Consider the following 15178-nt stretch of genomic DNA (forward strand, 5'->3'; position numbering starts at 1 on the left):
AAATTTTGCTGTTCTCTTTCTGAATCTTTTTTTCTCTGCAACTAATATTAAAATCTGGTATTAATTTTGCTAAAGTAAATATGTGATTATATGAACATGTTTATTAATCCTTACTGCTGGCTAATTATCATAGTTCATAATTTCTTCGAAATTTCTCAGTGTACTGGCTCTTCAGACATAGTTACAGCTGTTTTTTATAGTGATAATAGATTCTTTTCCATTTTTTTGAAATAATGACTTATAAACATCTCTAAAGAAGAGAAATAATGGTAGATTATATCCACATCATGCGGAACGTCCTTCAGCTTTTGTTCTCTCGCTCTTATTTTCCTGATTTTTTAGATTTCCCTTATTTGGTCTTCAGCAGGTTGGAGATTTGTTTTAAATTATTTTCTTGGTCCATCTCCTTAGTGAGCATGCATAACTTAGTTTTTTAATGCATGGTTTTAATTTATGTGGGGAGCAAACATTACAGAAATGCTTTTCTTTCTGATACGGTGAAATGGAAGAGACAGTTGAATTCAGCATTTCAGGCTGTGATTAAACATTGCTTTTCTGCCTATGAAGACTTTGGACTGCTGGTGTTTCAAGTTCTGAACCTTTTAAAAGTAGGAAATCGTGCATTGTTTGTTAAACAGTGGAAATCAGGATCTAAAGTATTATTTTACAAGTAAATATTAATATATTTACCAAACTAAGACTAGACAGTTTTGATGTAAAATGTAAAAAAAGCAAGTAAAATGTTGAATTAATTATGCTTTCTCTCAATTCATGATGCTGTATATCTGTGGAAATATCTAGCTTTATGTTATTTCTAGCCTTCATAATGCAATGTCTTTCTGATGTAAAATTTATACTAGACATTGCTCAGCTGTACTACATTTGACTTCACTGCTGCAGGACACTGCTGCTGTAATTTGGTAAATAATGAGTGCTAAACAACACAACCATGGTTCTCCTTGTTCAGATAGGCTGCTTATGCAAAGCCGAGTTATCCTATTTTTACTCTTGCTGGTGACCTTGATCACATTCCACGTTTCATGAGCTCTTGTCATGTCCTTCCATGGCTCTAGCCTGTTTTAATCTTTCTACTTTTCAGATTGTTTCTTGAGCAGTTCATTTAGTCATTAATCTTGGATCCTTTCTCCTCTTTGCCTTTTCCATTCTTCATTTATACCCATCACTGATTTCTGGCCCCCACTCAATTTCAAACTTCTGTGTTTAATATGTGGGTTTTAAATCCACCTCTCTACTTTTAACCTTTCTTATTGTCCAGCCTCACACATTTCATTCTTTTGCTATTTATTCTGTAAACACAAAACTTATGCCAGATTGCTCAATGCTTTTACTTGAAACTTCATGTTGTGTCAAAGTTGGTAGTGTCATTATATTTGTCATTGTCAGCATAATCTGTGAGAACAGTTTGGGCTTTTCACTGGTTTAGGCCCTGAACATGTATGACATTTTTAAAAACAAACAAACGCAGTGCAGGTGTGGATTAATGGTACAAAGCTCTAATTGTGAAGCACTTGGGATACAGATATTCACGAGCAGCTAAGCGTTGTTCCCAGATGAGTGTCACTGAGGGATTTGGGCTCAGCTCTGTGTATGTAAGGGCAGGAGTGGCATAAAAGAGCATCTTGTCATTTTCAGTTGACCGATACCATCTCAGTCTGTGTATCTGTCGCTAGGAATCTTTGCTGTTTCTTACAGAGAAGGAAAGTAGGGGCGAGGAGGCTGGAGTGGGACCTGACATAGGTTAAAGCATCTGCAGAGCTATTGGAGCTATAGGTTCTCTGGCCTGGTTTGGACTGCAGCATTGCCTGTGATTTCCCTGACACAAAGAAGACCACCACAGCTCCAGCTCTGATCTGTTAGCCAGCCTCCAGCCCTGACTCCTGCAAACACCATATTGTATGTGTATTGAAATGCATCCTTGGAGGACAGCTTTGTAGGTACAGAATGCGGGAGTCTTCTGAAGTGACAGTGCTGCAGTGCTCTTTCTGTCAAATAACTTTCACACAGCCCTGGGTCTTTCACCTAAAAGAAGGTAATGGAGTGGAAGGAATTATAAAGAAGGAATGAAACTTTCAGTCTTTTTATAAAGAAGAGCAGTGCTCTAGCATCTGCAGGGGCCATGGAATCAAGATGAAGATTGCTGCTCTCCCACCCTAACCCTTTCTGTAAGCTGCAGCAGATTCCTGTAAGTGTTCTTGAGTGCTTTCCAAAGCATTGGCAGGTTCAGCGCTGTATGTAGCTCCGTTAGCCACAGAGGCCAGTGTTTTTTTCTAGGGGCCAGCAGCAGCCCACGTCCACCGGTGCGCTGGGGCAGTAGAAGTCCCACAGCAGCACAGCGCTGCTGGAGGCCTCGTGGCAGCAGTGCCAGCCTTGGGCTGGCCTCAACCCCTCAGCTAATAAGGATGTCAGCCTCGGGGTCTGTGTGCAAAACTGTGTTTGCAGGTCACAGGATTTTGTTTTGAGAGTGTAAGTCAGTGGGAAATTGACAGCACATTAGAGACTATTTAGGGAATTTTCTTTCTTAACTTTTTTTTTCTTTCGATGTTGCAGGAAATATTCAGGAAGTCATATTACAAGAACACTTGGAAAAAGAAGATGAAATTCTGGTTTCCTTGGCTGGTTTGAAACAGGTATAACTATTGCTTAGCTTAACCTTCTTTTTTTCTACAGTGCTATTAATCCTTTCTCTTTTTTTCTCCTTTTTTATTCTTTTTGTAGACCGTGTTTTGTCTTGTAGGTGTTTTACTAATAGTAATGCATCAACCAGAACTGAGTCAGAATGGCACCGTCATTTTTCATAATGCAAAATGTACATGCTAGGCAATAATCATACCTGTGTCCCCATTATTTTAATGTGATGACACTTAAATGTAATTGAATGAAAAGAAAAAATACTACATACATAAAATGAGAATGCTGCTGAGCATCTGTAGCTCTGATTACACTGCCCTCTGCGCCCTCAAAATAGATTTTATGAGGAACTTGTGTTAAACCTATAACAAGGTAGGGAATAATCTTAACAGTTTCATTCTCTTTAGATTTCTTGGATAGTTGCTTTCCAGACTCCGATATACATTTGTCTTATATTTATATCTTTAACCAATATAGATATCAATATTGACTTGCTTCCTATCTCTTCAAAGCAAATATTTTGGGGAAATACTGTATGAAGCATGCTGCACAGAGCTTTAGAAAATTTAGAGTTCCTCCAGATTTCTGACTTACATCATTTGCCCTCCCATTCAACAACAGATCAAGGATATTCTAAAAGGTTCATTGCGTTTCAACCAGAGCCAGCTGGAAGCTGAAGAAAATGAGCAAATCACTATAGCCGATGATCATTACTGTTCCAACAGTCAGAACAAGGGCACAGGTGATGTCTTAAAGGGACCTGTTATGACAAAGCAACAATTCATCTCAGGACGACAGGTAAGATAAAAACATCTCAAACAGGCCACTGTTGAGATGGAACTAATCTTAATTTTTTGGAGACTTCTTATAGCATGTCCAGACATTACATGGAAACGCACCACCATTCCTGGTGCATATGGAACCACGGTTAAATGCGTCTCACTAGCTACTGTCCTACTCCTAACAATTATTTTTATTGTAGCCTTAAGTTCCACACACAGATATTTAAGTCCAAGTGTTATGCAGTGTTTGGGGGGGCTTCTTCTTTCAGACTGCTGAATCACAGAATCACGGGTTAATTACCTACAAAAAGATGTGAAAACTGGAGGTAAAAGTTCCCATTTCAAATGTTCCTATGTGATTATTCTCATTGTCCTTGTCCTCCAGAATCCCATTATGTAAGAGCTGATTATCTGCATTGCAGTGTATTCATGGCCAGTGCCAAAAAGGAAATAGTGAAGTGGCTGCTTTTACCTTCTATTCCATTGTACTGACTTTCTCCTTGAATCGGTAAACAATGTTTTCACATACAAAGCATACAGTCACAGAACAAGTTCATACACAGAAAGTGGTATTTTTTTTCATGTTTAAAGGTCCCTCTCTGTCTAAAACTCAGTCTGATTCAAATGTGTTCTTAAAAACAAGTACTTTTGTAGACGCACATTTCTGTATTGGAGTTCTGTTAAGTCTGACACCCCACTAGTGATACTCACAGTTATAAATCAGTGGCAGCGCTATCACTTCCGAGTCCAATCAGTTTGCTTTTGACAATTTTACTTAGGAACTGCAGGAAATATCTATTCGTTTTCAAATAATGACACAGGGTTGTTTTGATTTATTACGTACAATCCTCCAGAGTTAGTACACTCAATGTTAAAAATTATATTTTAATTGTATTTCAGTGTTAGAAGCAATACCAAGGAAGGGTTTATTTGCACGTAGTAATGGCAGGTTCAAAGAGTAAAGCTTTGCTAGAAAGCTTTCATTGCTTGTTTAGCTGTTGTCATTGCAATCACTACTTTCTGCCATAGTAAAGTCATAGGTTAAACTGATATAGCATATTGGAGTGTTGTGCTGGTTTTGGCTGGGGTAGAGTTAATTTTCTTCTTAGTAGCTAATATGGGGCTGTGTTTTGGATTTGTGCTGAAAACAGTGTTGGTAATACATGGATGATTTCATTATGGCTGAGCAGTGCTTACACAAAATCAAGGCTTTTTTTCTGCCTCACACCACCCCACCAGCGAGTGGGCTGGGGGAGCACAAGAAGTTGGGAGGGGACACAGTGGGGACAGCTGACCCCAACTGGTCAAAGGGATATCCCACACCATATGACATCCTGCTCAGCGTAGAAAGCTGGGGGAGGAAGCAGGAAGGGAGGGACGCTTGGAGTTATGGCATTTTGTCTTCCCAAGTAACCGTTACATGTGATGGATCCTGGCTGTCCTGGGGATGGCTGAGCACCTGCCTGCCCACAGGAAGTGGTGAATGAACTCCTTGGTTTGCTTTGCTTACGTGCATGGCTTTTGCGTTACCTATAAAACTGTCTTTATCTCAGTCTATGAGTTTTCTCACTTTTCCAATTCTCTTCCCCATCCCACCAGAAGGCAATGAGTGAGCGGCTGTGGGGTGCTTAGTTGCCAGTTGGGGTTAAACCATGACAAGTGTTCATATAATGACCTCCTATTTTTGCCCTTTATCTCCCAGAATTTTATGCAAAGTACTTTTTTACTTTCTTGCCAAAATGGCAAATAGTACTTTTTTTGATGATTTTTACTTGGATTTATTCTAGAAAATGGAAGGTAAAATGCCATGTAAAGTAACAATATGCTGTATGAGTGTGGGCAGACCCTACTTGTGCTGAAGAAGCCCTTACTCATATCCTGGACTAAACCACGTGTCACTGAGGAGGTGATGGTTCTTTGCACCTTGAGTGTTGAGACTGGAGCAGGTGAAGCCTTGTCTGCGCACGTTTCTTTCCAGTGGAAGCTTATGGGGCGATGTCTAATGAGGTCTGGTCTTAATCCCAATGTGTAGTCAGGGTATATAAATCCAGCCCCAGGAACTGAGAGGCATCCGTGTGTCCCACAGTTTCAGAGGCTGATAGTACGCTGTTATGGTTTACATCTCAGAGAGCAGCTGAGCACCACACAGCCACTCACTCCACCTTTCCCCCCCAGCACTGAGGAGGAGAAAATAAGTCTCAGTCATTTGAGCTCAGAGGAAAACTGAGCATCACGCTGCTGCTCACTTCCCCCTTCCTGCCCAATGCTGGGAAGGAGAAAATAAGCAAAGGCTCAGAATTCAAGATAGGCCAAGGAGGGATGACTCACCCACTATGGTCACAGGCAAAACACAGACTTGTAAGGGGACATCTGCCAACCACGAGCAACATGAGTAGAGGTTGTACAAGCTGAGCTCCTGCAGAGCATTAACAAGGCTTCAGCACTGCATAGTTTATGTTTGGATGTGCAGTACATTCATACAGATTAGCTTCCTCTCTCATCTCCTGGAAGTTTCAGTTATGATAATAAGCAACACCTCCTTTGACAGAAAGAAAGAGAAAAGATTAGGGTTAGAAATGGCAGTCCAGGGGGACTGCTAGTATCCTGACAGTCCATGTTGTTTCCGAGCCCATAGTCTCTAATCACCGTGTCTAAAATCAAACAAAAAGAGGAGAGCTTTGGACCCCTTCTGATAAAACACGGGACAATAAAACTGCTGAATTTAGTGGGCTGTGACATTCAGCTGTTATTTGGTAGGGTCAGTTGTTGGCCCAAACCAAGCCACGGCCCAGGCTTTTAACCTTGCTGAAGAAAATGGGCTGCACTTATGCCCTGGGTCAAGCCAGGAGTACCTACTGAGAGATGCAGGGGGATTTAAAATTCCAACTGCTTCTAGACCATTTCATGCATTTCTTGCTAAATAAATTTTACTGCATTTACATTTTCTGTGTCTTCAGTAGTGCACGTAGTTCTGTTTGATGTGACTTATACTGTAGAGATTTTTCTCTGGTGGAATTATAGGGATATTTTGTAGGACACCTGGAAAAGTTACAGGTATAGCTACTGTGTAATTGAGATCAAAATCTAGCCTTTTTTGCTTGGTTGTTATATAAGTATAAATTATTTATCATCTTTACTATTTTTAAAAATGCTCTTCCTCTTTTTTGCCTCAAAATTCCCTTCTGGAATATGAGGATAAGGATACAGCCCTTCTTTGGAAAGGAAAGCTGCAAAATTAAAAATGCGAAAAACCTAAGATAAAGGCTCAAAGAAATAGAGCATTTTTTAGAATGTTTGACTTTGGTAGCAGCATGCAGTTGACAAACAGAAGGCTTCTGTTGCTAAATAATGAATGATAATTAACACATTATCTTGCCTTTATGTCTGTTCAAAGAAGGAGGCAAAATGAGCTGCTGTTCTTCTAAGCTTTCTTGAATTGTATTCTTACAGTTAGTTTTAACTCATTCACAGTATGAAGGCAATTGAAATAAGCCTGGACCTAGTAGCTGATATTCATCAGGAAAAAAATGTTTGGAGAAGCCATATGGCAACGGGCGTAAGGTTGTTAACTTTCAAAGCTACTGGAAGTATAATTCTGTCATTTTTCATTTTTTCAGTAGTGGCAGCAGATGGGAGAAAACATGGTTCACGTCAGCATGAGATTCCTGAAACAGAAACAGGCAGAAGAAGAAGGGAGGAGGTATTTTACCTCTGGAAATATCAGTACCAAAATGCCAGTGTATGCCAGGGATAGGCAAACATTTACAGAAGGCCCTTTTATAGCATTTTGGAGTCAATATCTGTGCTTTGCTACTTCTCTGATACTTCAGTGATCTATAGGTCTCTTTAGCTGAACCAAAAAGTGTGGGTGGAATGAAAAGTGGTGTTGCAAAGTACAATGCTAATGACAAGAAATTGGGATGAGTCGTTTCCTTTCCTTTTATTAAAGGGTGGAATGCTTTTTTAACTGCTCAAGAGCACATTTTGGAAGCAGAATTTAGGAAATTGCAACACCGGTGCGAAATGTTTATGACAGAGGGCCTTTGCTGGGGCTCACTGACAAAAGGAGGACACTCCATTAGCATCCTTTGGGGTGTCAGTGAGGAAAATACTGATCTTGCTGGGCAAGTGTGTCACTAGGTGACATCTGTGTCACCCTACGCAAGGTAGAGCCATCTCGGATGTGAGAGCTGCAAGGACTGAAATAGCACGATCTTGATAGCTTGGAATAATAAAGTATGTAATTTTGCAAAATGAGACTATACTGTGTTCCCTGAGAGCTTTTAAATAGAAGTGTGGAAAGAAGCCAGGTGAATTATGCAGCGGTGGTTGTTTAAAGGAATGTATATTTCTGTTGTGTGGAAAGGGAGGTTGGGGAGGGGAAAGAATGTGCTGAAATTTTGAACGTGGCATTTAGAGATCCCAGGAAAGCTTCACCAGGCCCTGTCCTGTGGCTGCACTGGGTGCCTGTAAAACGGGGCAACAACTGACAGGTGACCCTCATGAGGTTCAACGGGCCGAGTGCAAGGTCCTGCACCTAGGCCAGTGCAGCCCCCGGTATGCATGCGGGCTGGGGGGGCAGTGGCTGGAGAGCAGCCCTGCAGAGAAGGGCTTGGGGGTGTTGGTGGATGGAGAACTATGAGCCAGCAATGTGTGCTCGCAGCCCAGACAGCCAACCATGCCCTGGGCTGCATCAGGAGGAGCGTGGCCAGCAGGTAGAGGGGGGGGATTCTCCCCCTCTGCTCTGCTCTCGTGAGACCCCACCTGCAGTGCTGGGTCCAGCTCTGGGGGCCCCAGCGTAAGAAGGACATGGACCTGCTCGAGTGGGTGCAGAGGAGGGACACAAAGATGATCAGGGTGCTGGAGCCATCTCTTCTGTGAGGACAGGCCAAAAGAGTCGGGGTTGTTCAGCCTGGAGAAGAGAAGGCTCTGGGAAGACCTGATAGTGGCCTCCCAGGGCTTAAAGGGGGCTTGTAAGAAAGGCAGGGAGGGACTTTTTAGGAGGGCCTGTTGCAGTAAGACAAGGAGTAATGGTTTTAAACTAAAAGAGGGCAGATTTAGGCTAGATATAAGGAAAAAATTTTTTTTTCAGTGAGGGTGGTGAAACACTGAAACAGGTTGCCCAGAGAGGTGGCAGGTGCCCCATGCCTGGAAACATTCAAGGCCAGGTTGGACGGGGCTCTGAGCAAGCTGATCTAGTTGAAGATGTCCCTGCTCATTGCAGGACCTTTAAAGGTCCCTTCCAACCCAAACTATTCTATGATTCTGTGACTCTGTATTGATGGAGCAGAGCCCTGGTTGTGTGCTGCCTGTGTCCTTAGCCCCCTGGAGATGGCAGCCAATTGACTGACAGGTCATGAAGACAGCATTTCAAATAGACCAGATGAAAGCAAAAGGCTAATTCATAGCAAATGATGTCTCAGCTCAGAAGTACTTAAATAGTGAAGCATCTCTCCTTGTAGGATAGATCTGTTTGTTTTTAACTTCACGGAAACTGCTTGAAGTTGTTGACATTTGAAATACCTTGGTTCTGCACAGATCAGGAAGTTTGAGATCAATTTTGATAGCACTCAGCACCAGATAGTTGTTGATATTTCTAAAAGCAAGCTGCTTGTTTCGGTATGAATTTTATTAAGGCATCTGAGGAAAATAAATTGGTATCAAAAAATAATAGATGTAAATCAGTTTGTAGATATAAATCAGTTTGACAGCTATCTTACATTGGGACCTTTAAAATTGTAAACAATACTACGGACTTAAGGTATTTCCATTTGAATGATAAACTATTAAAATGGGTTCATTATAAAACAGAATACTATATATTATTATACCTAGATATAATATTATTATCCTTAGGTACTATGTAGCTAACACCCAAAAAAATATAAATCATAAAAACAGGATGTTTTCAAAATTTAAATATATGATTCGTTCTTCATATAAATTTTGGAAGGGATCAGGTCACAGTGCTGTATTTGAACACATTTTCACATTCAGCTGATATTTATCTTGTTTGTTATTTTAAACAACTTGTAACAGCTATGTGAATAACAACCAAAGACTTCCAGCTCCCTCATTTCACATTACAGTCATTCTTAATCACTGGTGGGTTTTGCTCTCTGAGCTACTGTACAGTTCCCTTTCAAGAATGTTCTGATCTATATAGATCAGAGCAATGGAAAATTGTTTTCAGCTATAATAATAAATTTGGCAAAATAAGTTTTGCTGGAGGCCATGGATCTGAAACTCCACGTTTTGGCTTGCTGATAATTGTGGTGACCTCCATACTCCAATTTTATATACTGTGCAGAGGGTCTAACTTTATCTTATTCAGATTCTTCCTGTTGTTCTTTTTTGTAACTGATTTCTTTTTTTTTTCTCTAATTCCTAAAATCTCTCTTTTACCACAAAGTGAATTTACTTCTTTTTGTTTGATGAAAGTCACAGCTGAAGGGTTTGTGGGTGACACACATGTTGACATACAGATTTCCCCAGCTACCCCTCTAGTTCTCCTTTCTCTCAGTCTTGCATTAGTGTAATTAAATATATTGTTTTCAGTATCACACCGCTTCAGGGTGCTTGTTCCAACAGGCTGCTTGGCAAGTTGCATTATTACTCTGAAAAATATTGTGTGAGAGCAACTAAGCAAGCAGTCATATTCTTGTTAGAGAAACATAGCGCTAGGTAGGAGATGAATGCATCTCTTGCAGAAGAAAAAAAGTGTTGTCCATTTGGGTTGCAACCATGCTAATAGGCTGCCAGTTGTAAACAGGTGAGACACCACACTGTTGTGTATGGCAGTCTTCCCTTCTAATTACATATAGCTCTGACTGTTGAAAAGCTGGGTTTCTCCCGAATATGGCTGGTTGGAATATAGGATTGAGTTTCCTGGTACACTCATGTGTAGTCTTGATCCACTACTCGAGTGCCCAGGAACACACATTTCCCAAGGTCTAACCAGACTGGAGAGGGGTTCTGGACCCTCGTTTTCTGGTAGAGTTCAGAAATACTCAACGACACTAAGCCTGGAAACCCTGGGAGCCCTGATCTGTCAAACCCCAACTGGTGCACACTAAACCAGGTCTACGTATGGCTCAGATTCCACATGTCATGGTTTTAGTAGGAAGTTTTATACCAAACCATTTTCCTGACAGGCTCCAAAATACCACTGTATATGCAAATCATCAAAAAATTCCTCAATACCACTTCATTAATTACTACAGAAAGCTAAAATCAGCGAGAATATAATTACTGAAAATCTTCACAACTGTAATGTACATGTTAGATGCCTAGCTGCTGTGATCAATACACAGCTGCACTATGATGATGAAACATGTAAGACTGCTATACCAAATAACATATTTTTAGTATTAGATTTTGTGCTTTTGTAAATACCAAATAAATTATTTCATCCAAATTTAATACCCATCTTATTTTTTACTTCTTGATTTGTGTGTCACTACTTTTGGATCATGATTATTTCTTTATCCCACTCTAATATCACTGAGATGCATCGTCAACCTTGCTAAGTGGTAAGACTGGTACTAACTTTAAGTCCTTTCTGTGCCATTGTCTCATAGACTACGACTGATGCAAGCACCAGTGAGAACAAGAGTGTTGATGACTATATTATGGTTTCCAAAGAAGATGAAGGAAGTAGAAGTGCTGTCCCGGAGCCAGCGCAGTCCCTTCAGGCACACAAGGAATCAGCAGCGAAGCCAGAAGCTCCGTCTTGTTCTTCTTTGATATTCTCTGACCCACTGATGGGCTCCATTTCAGCCTTCTCCAGCAACCTGAGCTCCAGCCCTGATGACGACAGTAGCAATAACAGCAAGGATTCTGATTTTGCTATTGTCAGCCCACTGGACATCTAAAGAAACAGGTTGAGAGAGTTTGGGAGGCTGATTGTTGCAACTCAGCTCAAATTCCTATGATTCCATGGGCTGGATAGTTCTTTGGATTAGAAGGACAGAAAATAGATAAAGGTAACCCATTTCAGCTGCCAAAAGCCTAAATTTAAAATATATATATATATACAAACAAACAAACAAACAAAAAAAAAAACACAAAAAAAAAGCAACTTTGCAAGTTTTAAAGAAGTATAGACACCTTTTAATAACTGCCTTAAATAAAGACCCAGTAAAACCCAGTTCTAATATACAATTATTCTTAGTTATACCATTGTCTTAGTAGCTTTGTTATTATAGAACTGTTGCTTTCCCAAAAAAATAGAATAGTGTGTGCTAGATACCATAATGGACTAAGAAATATTTAGATACTTGGCATCAGACCTGAAGCAGCAAAGACAGGCTAGATTTAATATAGTCCTTTTACAAAATACGCCCGACTGGGTTTTCTGAGTAGGAAAGGGTACTGTTTCTTCAGAGATTGTGATTAAAGAAGTAGGGAATGTGGCTCAGAAAGATTAAAAGCATCATTCTGGCAGTAAGCTTGTTCTCAGTTGAGGAATCCTAGTTTCTTCATTTTCATCCAGCAGTAGCCTGAGGTGTGTTCGAGGCGGAGGTTTGTGTAGCTGCTCCTCAGCACTATCTTACAGGAGAATGTGTGACAAATTCCTTGAGAACGGGGACCTATACAACAGAGCCTTATTTCCCTTTGCCTACTTCTTTTACCCTTGAGAGTTTGCAGTTCACCTCTTTTCCTCCTTATACTTGTCTATTTTTACTCCCCCTGGCATGAATTATTTTTTATTTTATTGAGACTAGCACAGTTAAAATGGAAGGTGCAAGGGAAATTACAGTATTTCATAGAGTAGACCTGAGCCAGTTGAACTAAAACTAGCTTGAGTATGGTAACTTACCAGGGAGGGATGCAAAGTGAAATTAAATGTTCATAGTTAAAAGCACTTTATATCTCATTACTATTATCTTCTATAGACTCTGTTTACATATATTCCTATACAATTTTCACATTTCTAATCAAGAGAAACATAACGGTGCAGCAGCGTTAACCAACAGAAAGTTTTTAATAAACTCTAGAACTTCTTCTATGGAAAAGTGTATTTCTTTCCCATCAAGTACATCATACATCTAGTAATAGTTTTTTTCAAATAGATAAGGGAGGTTTTTTTGTACTCTCTGAGCCCTTTAAATTCTGTTGGAATTCACAAAAAGAAACCGGTGGTGAGTGGACACCTCTTACGGGACCTACGCAGAGTTAGCTTGAGGAAGGCATGCTAGAAAGTCACTCTGTAACAGCAGCAAACAAAATTGCATTATTTACTTTTAAGATACATACATATTATACCATGCAGCAACTTCATAATTGCATGGCAAAGCTTGTGTTTGTATGGAGTTGAGAAATGGTAGTTCCTTGCTGCTTAGTCTGTAATTGTAAATGGAGTTAAGTACCGTATTCCAAAGATGAGGTGACATGTATTTTGCTGGTCTTAGTTTTTACGAGGTCTGTGTCAGTGACTGAACTGAAGAGATAATTGTCATGTAATTACATAGTAGCTGTCATATCCTTATGTTCAGAAGTTGCCACGTAGTTCTTCTGAAATGATTTGTGCCTTGTAAAATGATAAAACGCTAGAATGTTATGAGCAGGCATAGCATCATACCTCTCTGCAACAGAGCGATATGAACAGTCAGATGACTGTTTAGATGGAAGATTGTAAATGCATAACATTTCAGAGAGGTGTTTATTTTGGTTTAATTTTAAGCTTCATAGAAGATCACTTTGGAATTCAGCATGCATGCCTGTCTTCAGGTTTATTTTATTTCCCTGAGTTTGCATGAATGCCAGGGGATTAGGTGGCTGTTGATTTATTTAGGTCTTTCAGGCTTTGCTAGCTTTAACCCATTCAGCAAGGCTTGTGCCATACCACCAAAAAAGGGGAATCTGTTCAAGAAGTACCTGTGGAAAGAGGAAAGAAATATTCTGAGGACAGAGAGGAAAGTTTTATATTCTGTGATACATAAACCTTCAAAGATTCCAGTACTTCAGCAGGGGAAAATGGTTTTACTTCATTTTTATTTTTTTAAGCATCAGTCTTTTGATTTCTGTTCCGGTGGTTTGTTTCAGGGATCACATTGCTGTTTTCTTGAACAGTCTCATTGCCAATGGAAGAGTGTGATTTGTACAGTTCTTTTATTTTTGTAAGTTAGTTGTATCTTTAATATTTCATATTTAAAAACAGCACTAAAAGTGTATAAAGATTTGAGGAGTTTCTAACAAGTTTTCACTAATCAGTGAATTCCGATGAACTGAATGCCTATCATGCTGTGGGATGTGATAAAAATCTTCAGAAGCAGAGTTATGATTATACAAGTAAGATCAGAGCGAATTCCAGTAAATGAATCTGCTTTGGTTATACCATGTCCTTCCACATCTCAAATACCTTGGCTCTGATACTTGATCATAGTGCAGAGATAGTTAGAATTTTGTATATTCAGTAAGTTAGAAACTTGTAAGTTAGACAAAATGTCAAGTCATCACCCTGTCTTGCATTATGTTAAGAATATACTGAAAAATAAATTGTCATTTAAAATACAAGATTGTTCTTTTTCTCCGAAGATTACCTGCTCGTAATGTTCATGGATAACAATAACCAGATAGAAAAATCATATGCATTGCAAATTACTGATGAAAAGTAATAGGGGTTTAAGAGATGTATCTGAGACTGTTGTACTGTATCTCACATCTGTAATTTATGACTGTTTAAAGTCTCTTGCATGTCATGTCAGTTGTATGTTCTGCAGGAAGGCAGTATCATATTTTGACTGGGTATTCATTTAGTTGTGGAACTTTGTATCTTTACTCTGGAAGAACATCTAGCCCACTTTATTAAAGAAGGAATTAACAAATTTTCTGGGCTGTGCTTGTGCTGTTTTCTCAAAAAGGAGGGAATGCTTTTTGACTAGAATACTGGAAGTGTGATTTCTGAGAACAAGAGTGATTAAAAACTTTAAAACTATCTCATTATCTATATAAGCACAAAGATTGTGAATATTTTAATCAGATTTTATACATATATGATCCAGGGAATAAAACAGCTTGTCATTTATCTCACCCAAACAACATACTACATTTTCTATTTTACCATATTTATTGTATCTGAAAATACCAAACCAGAATTTAATGTGGTACAACTTCGCTGCAATTTCATGAAACTTGGTATAGTTACATCATTGTGTCTCAGTCATAGTGCCAGTATCTGTACAGTACTTTTCTGAATCTCAATACTTTATTTCATATTCTTAAATGATTCCTGTGATTTTCCACTATGTTCTCCTCATTAGATGGCACTGGGGCAGCTATTTAAAAGATTAAATTTCAGATTTAAGGTGTACTCGTGCCTGGCAGTTACAATGTCATCTGTTCAAATATGGACACAACAATCCTAAAACGTGAACAGATTTCCAAGTTCTGGGTGTCAGCCTTTAAATAACACTTTTGATTTTGTGCTGCATGTGTTGGTCTTGAGTGAATGTCTGTAATGGTTTATTAGACTTGAAAAGGTGCGGTTTCGTAAAATAAACTTCATTTGGCTACAGAATAGTAATTACACTGTCTCATAATCTGTGCTGTTCTTTTAAGAGTGATTATATACAGTCTCTGCATTAATGTTTCCTGTGTCACCGAATCTGCTAGACTTCCACTTTAGTAGCTAGCTAAATTTAGAGATGAAAGAGCATGAAAGAAGGTCATCAGAGAAACAGCAACTTGAAACATGCACATAGGCAAATTGTTTGCCTGCTGCTCGCAATATATTTAACCACTAA

At 39.4% G+C, this 15178-nt stretch overlaps 1 protein-coding gene across 4 annotated transcripts in view; it reads left to right on the plus strand.

Moving 5' to 3' along the window:
* Positions 1–14958, plus strand: part of TBC1D5 (TBC1 domain family member 5) — a 322975-nt gene extending 308017 nt beyond the window's left edge. For all 4 annotated transcript variants that reach the window (XM_032991381.2, XM_032991383.2, XM_032991382.2 and 1 more), the window contains 3 exons: positions 2569–2648; positions 3271–3447; positions 11012–14958. In XM_032991381.2, the coding sequence (XP_032847272.2) occupies positions 2569–2648; positions 3271–3447; positions 11012–11305 (551 nt within the window). In that variant the 3' untranslated portion in view covers positions 11306–14958. The remainder of the gene's footprint in view (positions 1–2568; positions 2649–3270; positions 3448–11011) is intronic.
* Positions 14959–15178: the final 220 nt, after the last annotated feature.

Source organism: Tyto alba, unplaced genomic scaffold (assembly GCF_018691265.1).
Source record: "Tyto alba isolate M040663 unplaced genomic scaffold, T.alba_DEE_v4.0 Super-Scaffold_38, whole genome shotgun sequence".
NCBI classification, from domain to species: Eukaryota; Metazoa; Chordata; class Aves; order Strigiformes; family Tytonidae; genus Tyto; species Tyto alba.